This window comes from Orcinus orca, chromosome 10 (genome assembly GCF_937001465.1).
Source record: "Orcinus orca chromosome 10, mOrcOrc1.1, whole genome shotgun sequence".
NCBI classification, from domain to species: Eukaryota; Metazoa; Chordata; class Mammalia; order Artiodactyla; family Delphinidae; genus Orcinus; species Orcinus orca.
The window spans coordinates 44,887,995-44,900,794 of record NC_064568.1 but is presented as its reverse complement, the minus strand read 5'-3'; the positions used below and the strand labels follow the sequence as shown (position 1 = coordinate 44,900,794).

Here is a 12,800-nt window from a genome sequence, read left to right as displayed (position 1 = left end):
ATTTTTTGCCTAACTTTACATGTATTATTATTTTGCACGCTTCTTCGAATGAAGAAAGATAACCAATAAGTGATTTTTTCTCCTCTGCAATGTCTAACATAGTGCTTTGTTCGAAGGAACTTTGTATGTGACTGAATGAAGAGATTCTTTATGATAATCTAGACAGTAGGAAGAGGAAGCAGAAGGTATTTCTGAGAGGAAGAGTTTGCATGTAATTCAGCATTTGGTATCCTTCATGTCAGATTCATTCTTACCAACTATAATGAGAAGGAAAATCTAAAATTAAGGTGAAGGCAAAGGTCATCCTGAAAGTGCCCAGGAATTGAAGCAATTAAGAACATGGTGTTTCAGCTCTGCCCTGTTCAAGAACCTAAACAGCACTCAGCTGTTTTTTATTTTTTGAAATTGAACTAATGCTCGTTGAGGTCCTACCTTTGGTCCAGTGCTTGTCACTGAGCGGGCTGAGTTTTTCCTTCATGTACTCTCTAGCTTGTGTTTGTGATATTGTCTTAAAATTATCTATAGCAGTTCTTAAACTTTTCTGGGTAATTGGTACCTTTGAGAATCTGATCAAACCATGGACTCTCCACCCAGAAAAATGCACATGCACACAACATTTTAACTGCCTTGGCAGGTTTATGTATTCCCTGGAGGCATCCAAAGAACTTAGGCTAAGAAGCACCAGGATTTGGTATTGTTTCTGACATGAACGCGTAGGCTGTCAAAACTCGGAATAAACTTAGCTGATATTTCATTGTATGTCTTGATTAATTAGGAAGTGATAGATGAGGAATTTTTTTCTACATCAGTTCTCTTAAATACAAAAAACTGACAATAATGGCTAATGTAAGACTCCTGAGAAAGCAAGAGGGTTAGAAGTCAAAGAATAGGAGACGTGGTTAACTTGAGATCAGAGAGAGGCACGGTTCCTACACGTAAAGGTTTGCAAAGCGTGGTCCCTTATCGGCAATATCCACATCACCTGGAACCTTGATAGAAATGCGAAATTAGGGGCCTCGTTCTGATTTACAGAATCAGAAGTTCTGTGGGTGGGTGGGCTTGTTTTAACCAGCGCTCCAGATGATTCTGATGCCAAAGTTGATAATCTCTGCGCTAACTCGCATGGAAGAGAGGAGCTGGTGTTAACGTTTCTGGTGGTTGGAATTTGAGAACGTGGAGCTTTGAAAGTCATAAGCAACCAACTGGAGATCAGGGATCTGGTCTGTTTTCTCATGTACAAGAAAGAAGGTAATTCATAGCCTTCTTTTTTCTAAAGGGTCAGGAAGCTATTCGAGGGGCCATTCGTTATCCGGATTATGTCGTCACGTCCACCTGAACTCTGGAGGGCGTCAGAAAGAAAAAGGATGGAAGGAAACGGAGGACAGTGGGTGCAGGAAGAAATGACGAGGGCCCAGGACTCCACTGCCACCAACTATGCAACTACCGCCCAAGCAGGTCTCCTCCACCCGCCCAAGCCCCCAGTCCCAACACACAGTTCGGATGGACAGACTCTCCAACACTGCCGCCCACTTCCGGCCCCAGCCAATAGCTACTCAAAGTGCTCAGCCAGTCAGCGCCCCTGTGCTCCTTCCGGCGTTCGGCGTGCTGCCCTGGAAACGGGATGGGCTAATCCAAACGCGGAGGGGTGCAGAACTCGCAAGGCCGGTCGCCGACGCTCTGAGCCCTGCACTTTTTACCCCGACCTAGGGTAGATCGGTGGACTCGTCCTAACGCTGGGCGCGAGGCGACGTCACTTCCAGGCCCCAGCCAATGGGAAGCGAAACTGCTCAGCCAATCAGCGCCCTGCGCTCCTTCCGGCGTTCTGCGTGCTGCCCTGGAGACGGGCAGGCCGAATGCAAACACAGAGGGGTGCTAGACCTGCACGGCCTCACGCTGTCGGCCTTGCTCCATTGCTTCGCCCCTGGCTTTTGGCCAGTGGACTCGTCCTAAGGGGTCGGGGGCGAGACGCGCGCACTGGCGGCAGGCCTCCAGTGGACCTGCGGCTTCTCCCCACAGAGCTAGAAGGTGAGCGGTAGTGCCGTTTTTAATGTGGGTTCCTGTGTCTTTCAGCGTTTGTTGGAGAGACTAGGCCTGCAGGGGAGCTGCCTACCACCCTCCCTCCCTCCGTGGACCCTGTGCCCTCAGCGCCCCCTCTCTCTCTTCGGGTTCTGCTTTGTGTTTGTGTTAAACCCCGCACAACTTTTGGTTCAGGGTACGCGGGACACCTATTCTAGACCTGGGTTCGGGAGACGCGCTTTATAGACGCCCCGTATTCGGAGTTTTATACCTTAAAACGCTGACTTAGCTTTCCGGGTTCTAAGCCGGCCTCGCTGACTGATGTCGGTGGACGTGGGGAGGCAGTGAAAGCCGCCAGTTCGCTGGCCGCGATCTACTTGGGGTGGAGAGGAGAGGGTGTTTACGTAGAGACTCAGAGCCTACACTTTCGACGTCAGACCACGCTCAAAGCTTGCAGTTGATTTGGTCCGAAAAGTGTTGCGAGGAGGAGCACTTGTTTAGTGCTTAGCATAGTGCCCGCCGCCTTTTGTGTCCTCGGGAAAGGTTGACTTCGCCTGCGGTTTTCAAAGGTAGCGCGCATCCGGACGGCGAGTTAAAACGCAAAATTGCTGGACCCTGTTTCGAGAGTTTCTGATTCAGTAGATCTGGGCCCAGGGCGAGAATTTGCATTTCTATCGAGTTTCCTGGTGTTGCTGATTGCCGCTAGAGAGGGAGTTAATGATTTGAAGGTGGGGATGATTAAGAGGAGGGTTCACTCATGTCTTTACCAGCGTGCTGTTACCACCTGAACCGTTTCAGAGTTTGTTGAATGTAGGCTCTGTCCGCTGAATCTTAAATGCTTCAGTTGCTCGTATGTGTGAATTCCTCTGACCTCTGGCTTCTCAGATGATACCTAGGTGAACTTGTAGATTAAAAGAGGCTTAAAAATGCGCCATGCTTTTAGAAAATGTGGAAGACTAAACTCTGGTGTCTGGGAATGCACACTACAGTGAGAAAACTATAAAGAAACGCATCAAAGTCCGGAGAGTGATTACTTTTGGGGAGTAGGAGTTGTTATGGTCCTAGGCTCAGGGAAGGGATTCTCGGGTCGCTGGCAAAGTGCTATTCCTGACCTGAGTGATGATTACGAGGATGTCTCTCTTACAATAATTCATTAAAGTATACATTTATTTTGTGGGTTTTTCTGTATTTGTGTTTCATTTTACAAGTTGAGGTTACAAATGTTAAAAAAAAATGCATATTAGGAAGTCTAAGGTGAGGAACATCCCTGGAGTGAGTCAAAAAGAATCTTAGTCACGGGCTTTCAAATTTGGAAGATAACTTAAACTTAGAAGACCATCTGATCCAATTCTTATTTTAGCCTAAGGAAGTTGAGCTCTCAGAATCGGGAAGTGCTGCAGGTAATAAACGCTCGTCTAAACCCAGTTTGTAATTGATGTGTTTTGTTAATTTCAGCTGCCTGCTCTGCTCAGGTGCCTCTATTCAGTGAAAGATTGAGGACGTGAATTTGGCCTGACTCAAATTCAAAATTTTAAGATTTTATTTTTTTTTTGTGGCCTAAAACCTTACTGTCAAGGAATCACTCATCTTACATAAAAATTTATTATTTCAACATCTTATTCTGATGTATCCTAATGTACCAATTCGTGAACATTTAATTAAGGTATCTGGTGATTTTTTTTGCCACATAATTACTCCTGTTAAGGCTGCATTTTAGTGGGTCAGGACTCAGCACTGGTTCTGTTTACCTGAACCAAAAGACTGGCACACATTTCTCCAGGAAAGATGGGTTTATTTGGCATCAGCAGGGAATCCCAATTCAGGGTGTGTAACCATGACAAGCCACTGTGCAATTCCCCAGCATGGCAGGGAAGGCGAAAGCTTTTTTAGAGATGAAAAGGCAGTTGGGAGGGCTGTAATAAACAAAGAATCCATGGCTTTTCATTGAGTTGAGTCCTTGCCAGCAAAGAAGAGGAATCTTTCTTCTTCTCGTTGGGCTCTGCTATCTTTGCAGGGCATGAGAGCTCCCCGCTTCTGGTCTTCTGACTCTAATTGAGGTTTCTGTTTATTAGTTTTTTACACTTCTCCATTTTGATCAAGATTTTTCTCTGAAAGCATTGCTGATCAAGAGTCAGGTTTTCTAGTTTCAGGGGCTTTTTGTCCCTCAGTGTCGGGAAGTATCTTTCCTGGGTGTAGTGTCTCAAGTTGGAGGGAAAGTGCACAGATAGGAAACTATTAAGGTCACAAGTAACAAGGAAAGGTAGGAGGGAGAACTCTCAGGCACTTTTAATCTAAAATCCATATGTTGTCAAGATGATAGACATTGGCGATCCTCTGAAGTCTTAGGCCATCATCAAAGGTTTGGCTACTGTCTGGTTAGGCCATTCAAAATGGCTGTTCTCTGCTCTCTGTACATGCCCAGCTTGACCAGTCCCTGCTTCACTCACATGACTATCCAATCATCTTAATTATAGAGGTTAATTAGTCCCTGGTAACTGATGAGCCCATCTGATGTCAATTCCCGCCCCCATAAATGGTAGCCTCCTCCTCCTTTGAGTAGTGAAGAGTGCTGCCGTGTCCTGTCTTGCCTGCTGTCTGCCATACACGGTTGGGTGTCACTCCAGGACCTTGCTTCAGGCATGTAAGATCCTCTGTCCAGTAAGCCATTTATGTCTCTGTCACTGAGTCTGGGCTCTTCGAGGCTTGGCAGCTACAAGGCTTGCAGGCCTGAGGGGTGCAGCCTAACAGTGGCAACCTTCCAGCAGGTCTGATCTGGATATCTTGGGAAAGCTACCTCATCAGATACTGTCTGCTTCAATTCCGGGAAATCTTTACTTTCAGGTCACCAGAGGATGTGCAGGTCCAGTTAGAGGGAGGTGCTTCCTTTAGATGTATTGTGAATCCAAGAGTTGTATTCTTTGGAGTTTGGTGGCACAAGGGTTGGTTACTAGTACTTGATAGGGGCCTTTCCAGTGATGCTGAAGACAGTTCTTCTGGAAGTGTCTTTTCCAGTAAATGAAATCTCCAGGTTGCAAGGTGTGATGCTTAAGGTCTTTGTGTCCTGAGGGTGCATGGTAAAAAGACTGCCCTACCGGGCTTCCCTGGTGGCGCAGTGGTTAAGAATCTGCCTGCCAATGCAGGGGACACGGGTTCCAGCCCTGGTCTGGGAAGATCCCACATGCCACGGAGCAACTAAGCCCGTGCACCACAACTACTGAAGCCCGTGTGCTTAGAGCCTGTGCTCTGCAATAAGAGAAACCACCGCAACGAGAAGCCGGCACATTGCAACAAAGAGTAGCCCCTGTTTGCTGCAGCTAGATGAAGCCCGCACACAGCAACAAAGATCCAGCACATCCAAAAATAAATAAAATAAGTAAATTTAAAAAGACCGCCCTACCAAAACATGTTTTTTTTTTTTTTTTTTTCCTGCGGTACGCGGGCCTCTCTCACTGTTGTGGCCTCTCCCGTTGCGGAGCACAGGCTCTGGACGCGGAGGCTCAGTGGCCATGGCTCACGGGCCCAGCCGCTCCACGGCATGTGGGATCTTCCCGGACCGGGGCACGAACCCGTGTCCCCTGCATCGGCAGGCGGACTCTCAACCACTGCGCCACCAGGGAAGCCCATCATGGTTATTTTTAATAGAGACAGTTAGACCTTTCAATGTTGGAGTATCTCTCCTTTTATTAATTGTGGGTAGTAAGAAGCAGGGGACAAGTGCTTTGGGTGTCCTGTGATGATCTCAAAGTTTGAGAGTTTCTGAATTCCAAAAGGGGTGGATCTGAGATTTAGAAGAACCAACAGCAATGCTTTTGGCTAAGGTGTTTGGAGGGTCTTTACACATTTAGCCAATTGAGTCTTCATAATGCTGTTAGTACGTTCAACTAAACCAGAGGATTGAAGATGGTAAGTAAAGTGTAAGTGTTGTAAAACCAGCTGAACAGTGCACACTTGTTGAAGCACCTGGCCTGTGAAATGGGTTACTTGATTACTATGAAGTTTGAGAGGAGTTTCCCAAGTAGCGATACTCTTTTCCAAAAGGACTTTAGCCACGTTAAGAGGCAGTAGGCTGTCTGCAAGGGAAGTCCAGTGAAAATGTACAGACCGTGACTAAAGCATACTTTATTCACTAGATGAAGTTTTATGAAATCCATTTGCCAGACCTCAAATGGTCCATCATGCAGATGAAAATGTCCCGGGGCAGTACGCACAGGCCTACATGGGTTGTATTTTGACAAGTGAGGTAGGCACCTTTTGTGGCGTTCTTAATGTTTCCGCAGCAATATTGATTCATGAAGGCTCTCATTTTGTCAGTAGACTGATGCTTTAATGCATGTACAGTGGTGAGGAGTGGGGATCTTGGTCTCCCATAGGACTGTTGTTACTTAGTTCAAACCAGATCTTTCTGTTCTATCAAACCAACAGTTGCTGAATTTCTAATTTTTTTTAAGTCAGCAGGCAGCTTTCTTTTATTTATTTTTATTATTTATTTATTTAATTTTGGCTGCATTGGGTCGTCGTTGCTGCGTGTGGCCTTTCTTTAGTTGCCGCGAGCGGGGGCTACTCTTCGTTGCGGTGCGCGGGCTTCTCATTGCGGTGGTTTCTCTTGTTGTGGAGCGCGGGCTCTAGGTGCGCGGGCTTCAGTAGTTGTGGCACATGGGCTCAGTAGTTGTGGCGCGCAGGCTGTAGAATGCAGGCTCAGTAGTTGTGGTGCACGGGCTTAGTTGCTCCGTGGCATATGGGATCTTCCCGGACCAGGGCTCGAACCCGTGTCCCCTGCATTGGCAGGTGGATTCTTAACGACTGCGCCACCAGGGAACCTCCTGAATTTCTAATCTTGTTTTTCCTTTTCTGAGGCCAACTGTTGGGCCTTTCTAGCCAGTTTTTCTAAATTATCATTTGGAGAAATATCTCTTTGGACCATGACAGAGGTTTGGCTGTCGTTGGTCCCTTTAAGGGCAGCATTCCTTGCAGAAATAGCAGCAAGGTGATTTCCTTTTGCTTCCAGAGAATCAAGCTTAGAATGCCCTGGAATCTTAATAGCTAAAGCGGCAGGTAAAAGTATTGCATTCAATAATTCCTGAACATAGGGGCCACTTAAAATTTTATTTCCACTGGAAGTAAAGAAGCCACATTGCTTCCCCAACATTCCAAAATCATGAGCTACTCTAAAAGCATATCTACTGTCAGTGTAAATATTGACACTTTTGTCCTTGGCTAAACTACAAGCCCCTGTAAGGGTGTATAATTCAGTATGTTGGGCTGAAGTAGCCATAGGTAAAGATGCTGCCTCAACAACATCAAAAGGAGTTGCAATAGCATACCCAGCAAAGTATTTGCCATTGTCACCTTTAAAATAACCATCAGTGAACCATGAGAAGTCACGTTTACCCAGTGGAATTTCCTATAGAACCATGAGGTGATTCGTGTGGAGAGGTACTTTGGTGGAGGAGGGGAGAAGAGTAGCCAGGTTAAGTTATTACAACAATAAAAGAGTTATGGGAGAGGCAGTTAAAAGGATTTCATAGGCGGTGAGGAGGCCAGCTGATAGACGTTGAGTGTAATGAGAATTTAGGAGAGCTTCTATTGCATGAGGTACAGATGGTTAAAGGGGATCCCACATGATTTTCCCAGTGGCCTTAACCAAAGGGCAGTGGCTGTAATGGCTCTAAGGCAAAGGGGTATCCCTGTGCCACAGGGTCCAGTTGCTGTTTATAATATCCTTTGGGCTGATGGTGGTCTCCATGGTTTTGGGTGACTACCCCAAGGGCATGCTCTTCCTTTTCGTATACAAAAAAGAAAAAGGGAATATGATAATGGGGATGCCCAGGGCAGGTAGGTTCATCAAACTCTATTTTAAGGCCTTGAAGGCTGTGTCTTGTGGTCCTTCTCAAAAGAGGGGGTTGAGGTTGTTATTGTTGAGTAAAACATGTAGAGATTTGGCAGTAAGAGAAATTTGGGATCCGATTTCTGCAGTAACCAACTAGCCTGAGAAAACGTCACAGCTGGTGCTTAGTTTTGGTTTTGGGAAATGTAGGCTGCCATGAAGTCTATCTGGGTCTAGGTGTAGCCCTTTTTCTGATATTAGATGCCCTAAATATCAAACCTGGGTTTGGGCAAATTGTAGTTTTTCTTTGGTGACCTTATGTCCCTTTAAGGCCAAAAGCTTTAGGAAGTGGATGCTATCTTCCTGCGTTTCTGTTTATTAATTCAAAAAAAATTTTTAATTGAAATATAGTTGATTTACAATGTTGTGTTAATTTCAGATGTACAGCAGAGTAATTCAGTTATACATGTTTGTTAATTTTTTACAGTTCTTTTTAATGAGTGGGTTTCAGGGAGGAGAGGAATGTAAAAGGGACCTAGTAAAACTGTTTCTTAAAATAGATATTATCTGTACCTTTTTTGGGTTTGATTGATTTAAATTCAAAACTGTCCCACATTTTTTCTACTTAGAATTTGGAAATTTCGCTGTTAATAGTTTGATTTCTTATTTGATCTAGATACCAGGTTTATAATCCAAATGACTAAATGTAATTACTAGCCTATAAGTGTTCTTAATTTTTATTTTGGCTGCATTGGGTCTTTGTTTTGTGTGGGCTTCTCATTGCGATGGCTTGTTGTGGAGCACGGGCTCTAGGCACATGGGCTTCAGTAGTTGCAGCACATGGGCTCAGTAGTTGCTGCACATGGACCTTAGAGTGTGTGGGCTTCAGTAGTTGTGGTGCACGGGCTCTAAGGCACGCGGGCTCTAGAGCACAGGCTCAGTAGTTGTGACGCAGGGGCTTAGTTGCTCCGCGGCATGTGGGATCCTCCTGGACCAGGGCTCGAAGCCACGTCCCGTGCATTGGCAGGCAGATTCTTAACCACTGCACCACCAGGGAAGTCCATGAGCCTATAAGTTTTTATAGTAGAATTTTTCCCATCTTGCAGTAAGTTTTAATTTCATTGGAAGTTGGAATCATAGAGTTATTCCTAGATTCTTAGATTAATGGTTTCCTATACCAAGATAGGGGTCAGAAAACTATTGCCTACTGGCCAAATCTTGCTCCTCTATCTGTTGCTGTATGGCTTATAACTAAAGATGAATAAGTTCTGGAGATATAATGTACATCATCGTGATCATAGTCAGCAAAAATGTACTATGTACTTCGAAGTTGCTAAGAGACTAGATCTTAGGTGTTCTTGCCAGAAAAAAGAAATAATTATGTGATGAGATGGTTACCATCATAGCATTACTTAACACTATTATAATGTATAAATGTATCGACACGTTGTACCCTTTAAACTTACACGCTGTTATATGTCAGTTATACCTCAGTAAAAATATTGAGATAAAATTCACATACTATAAAATTCACCCCTTTAAAATTGTACAATTCACTGAATTTTAGTGTATTTACAAAGTTATACAACCATCCACATTATCTAATTCTAGAACATTTTATCTGCCCCCAAAGAAACCCCATACCCATTAATTTATTGCTCTTTTACGTTCTGTTTCATAGGGATTTTGCTATGTTCTGACTTCCTGGGTACCATACAGAAACATAAGCTGTTTTTAAAGAGGATATCTTACTGCTTGGATAATTTCTGGGAAGTTTTATGTAGTCTAGCATGTATAATCCTCTCAAAGAGATGCCATTTTAAAAGATGTTTTTGGTTGAGTAAATAACTTTATGTTGGAAATATGTTTAATATATCAAGTCTGTTATTTTATTTCAGTTTTAATTAAAAATCTAGACTAGTGGGCTTCCCTGGTGGCGCAGTGGTTGAGAGTCCGCCTGCCGATGCAGGGGACACGGGTTCGTGCCCCGGTCCGGGAAGATCCCACACGCCGCGGAGCGGCTGGGCCCGTGAGCCATGGCCGTTGAGCCTGCGCGTCCGGAGCCTGTGCTCCGCAACGGGAGAGGCCACAACAGTGAGAGGCCTGCATACCGCCAAAAAAAAAAAAAAAAAAAAAAAAAAACTAGACTAGTAAAAGACTACATCAAATTGTTATTCACTCAGGAATATTAGGGGATTTTTCTTGGCGAAGAAAATGAACTCATTATCCTTGATAATGATGTGGATTTTTTTTTTTTTTGATGTGGATGTTTTAAAAAAAAAATTCTTGATTTAAAACAGGAGTTGGCAAACTTTTTCTGTAAAGGGCCAGATAGTAAATATTTTAGAGGGTGTGCAGGCCATAGTGTCTCTGTTACAACTACTCAACACTGCCATAGTAGCCTGAAAGCATCCTTGGGCAATATATAAATGATTGAGCATGGCTATGTTCCAATTAAGTTTAATTTATAGAATAGGCAGCAGGCTGGATTTGGCCCAGGAGCCAGTAATTTGCTCAGCCAGTAGTTTATTTGCTTCGAATAATATTTGGATTGACGCCAATCCTTATGGATTAGATAGATGTACTATCATTCCATATTTGTTTATAGAGTGTATTCACAGACATTGTCTCATTTCTCATCATTTGGGTTTAGGTGGGGCATATTACCCCATTCGTTATACAGATATTGACACAAAGTGCTTTCCAGTGTAACAGAAAGTAAGAGAGGTATCAAGATACACTGGCTGAAATCTCATTCATTCCCTGATTTTGTTCCATGTGTTGGAAATAGCTGTCATTTTCATTATTTTTATTAAAGTCTTGTTACTAGGGCGTTGCATATTAGTTTGTGAATTGTTTCTTTTATTTTTTTCCTTTCTTCATTCTATGAAAAAGACTTGTATTCAACATTTGTAGGTGAATATTTTGAATTTATAGAATTATTAGATTTATTTACATGTTAAATAGCTTAGGCTAATTAATCATGCAACTAGCTTGCATTTTTAAAAAATAAATTTATTTATTTATTTGGCTGTTATTTGGTGTTCGTTGCTGTGTGCGTGCTTTCTCTAGTTGCAGTGAGTGGGGGCTACTCTTCATTGCACGGGCTTCTCATTGTGGTGGCTTCTTTTGTTGCACAGCATGGGCTCTGGGTGCGTGGGCTTCAGTAGTTGTGGCTCACGGGCTCAGTAGTTGTGGCTCGCAGGCTCTAGAGCACAGGCTCAGTAGTTGTGGTGCTCGGGCTTATTTGCTTTGCGGCATGTGAGATCTTCTCAGACCAGGGCTTGAAACCGCGTCCCCTGCATTGGCAGGTGGATTCTTAACCACTACGCCACGAGGGAAGTCCCAAGCTTGCATTTTTAAGTGCCATTTTTGTTTACTTTTTAGGAGCTAGAGATGCTATTAGGCTGCCATTTCATCAAACGTGAGAAGTCAGCCCAGAGATGGAAAACTTCATTCTGTATGAAGAGATTGGCAGAGGAAGCAAGACAGTTGTCTACAAAGGGCGACGGAAGGGAACAATCAATTTTGTAGCTATTCTCTGTACTGATAAGTGCAAGAGGCCTGAAATAACCAATTGGGTAAGTCAAGTATGTTTCCCTCCCTTTGGGAAAAGACAGTTATGATCAGATAGAATAAGTAGTATGTAAACAGAAGCCATTGAACTTACTATAGCAAATGGCACGTTTTCAGTTTAGAATGGGCAGCCTTTTCTCTGTAGTGCCACCAATCCTGAATAATGACTAATAAACATACCCAAGTAATTAGCAACTTAGGTTTTTGTTGTTTGTTTTCGTAAGAGTCAGGGAAAATATACTCTATTAGGTCACTTGCTTTTAAATTTAGTATATGATTATGAAGCTTTCCAAAGGAAGGACATTAGGTGAGAGTGACTTGGGTTTGCAATAGCTGTACCAACTTTACAGCCCAGGCTCCTTGGACCAAATGTAGCTTTTTTTTTCCAACTTTTTTTTAATTGCGGTAAAATACACATAAAATAAAATTTATCATCAGGCATTTTTAAGTATACAGTTTGATATTAAATACATGCATATTGCTCTGTAGCCATCACCATTTTATACGAGGTACCTTTCAGAAACAAAGTACAAAGGTGATTGCCGGAGGCCAGGGAAAGGGGAAATAGGGAATTGTTTAATGTGTATAAAGTTTCAGTTCTGCAAGATGGAAAGAGTTCTGGACAATTCAACGATCAAACTCTTGGTATTTTCCCAAAAGAGTTGAAAACTTATGTCCACACAAAAACCTGCACACACATGTTTATAGTAGCTTTATTCAAAATTGAAGCAATCAAGATGCCCTTCAGTAAGTGAATGAATAAACAAACTGCTACATATATGCAATGAAATACTGTTCAGTAATAAAAAGAAATGGGCTATCAAGCCGCAAGGAGACACAGGAACCTTAAATGCACGTTGTTAGGTAAGAGAAGCTGATCGGAAAAGGCTACATACTGTATGATTCCAACCATATGACATTCTGGAAAAGGCAAAAGTATGGAAACAGTAAAAAGATGAGTAGTTACCAGAGTTTGGGGGGCGGGGGGAGGAGTGGGAAGGATGAATAGGCGGAGTACAGAGGATTTTAGGGCAGTGAAACTCTTCTGTATGATACATGTCATTACATATTTGTCCAAGCCCATGAAATATACACTCTGTTTTCCACAGAGGCTATACCATTTAATATTCCCACCAACAGTGCGAGGGATCCCATTTCTCTACATCCTTGCAGGCACTTGTTATTTTCTCTGTTTTTTTTTTTGGTTGGTTTGGTTTGGTTTTTGTTTGTTAAAACAGTCATCCTCATGTGCATGAGGAGGTGTTGGCTTTTGAAAGGCGTGTGAACAGTTAAGGGAAGACAGGTATATGGGTGGCAAGGTGCACAGTAGTTGGTAGATTCGGAACTGGGAATCCGAGGTGAAAATCTAAGCCTTCAGTTAGGA

The 12,800-nt window shown here is 43.4% G+C and overlaps 1 protein-coding gene across 13 annotated transcripts in view; it reads left to right on the top strand.

The window, feature by feature from the left end:
• The first annotated feature begins 1,839 nt into the window (after window positions 1-1,839).
• Window positions 1,840-12,800, top strand: part of ULK4 (unc-51 like kinase 4) — a 529,281-nt gene continuing 518,320 nt past the window's right edge. For 6 of the 13 annotated variants that reach the window (XR_007469880.1, XR_007469879.1, XR_007469881.1 and 3 more), the window contains exons 1-2: window positions 1,840-2,025; window positions 11,228-11,421. Coding sequence is in view for 9 of the 13 variants with exons in the window: in XM_049693611.1 (XP_049549568.1) it covers window positions 11,284-11,421 (138 nt within the window). In the remaining 4 variants the exon portion in view is untranslated. The remainder of the gene's footprint in view (window positions 2,026-11,227; window positions 11,422-12,800) is intronic. The other 7 variants (XM_049693608.1, XM_049693605.1, XM_049693604.1 and 4 more) reach the window with 4 other exon arrangements.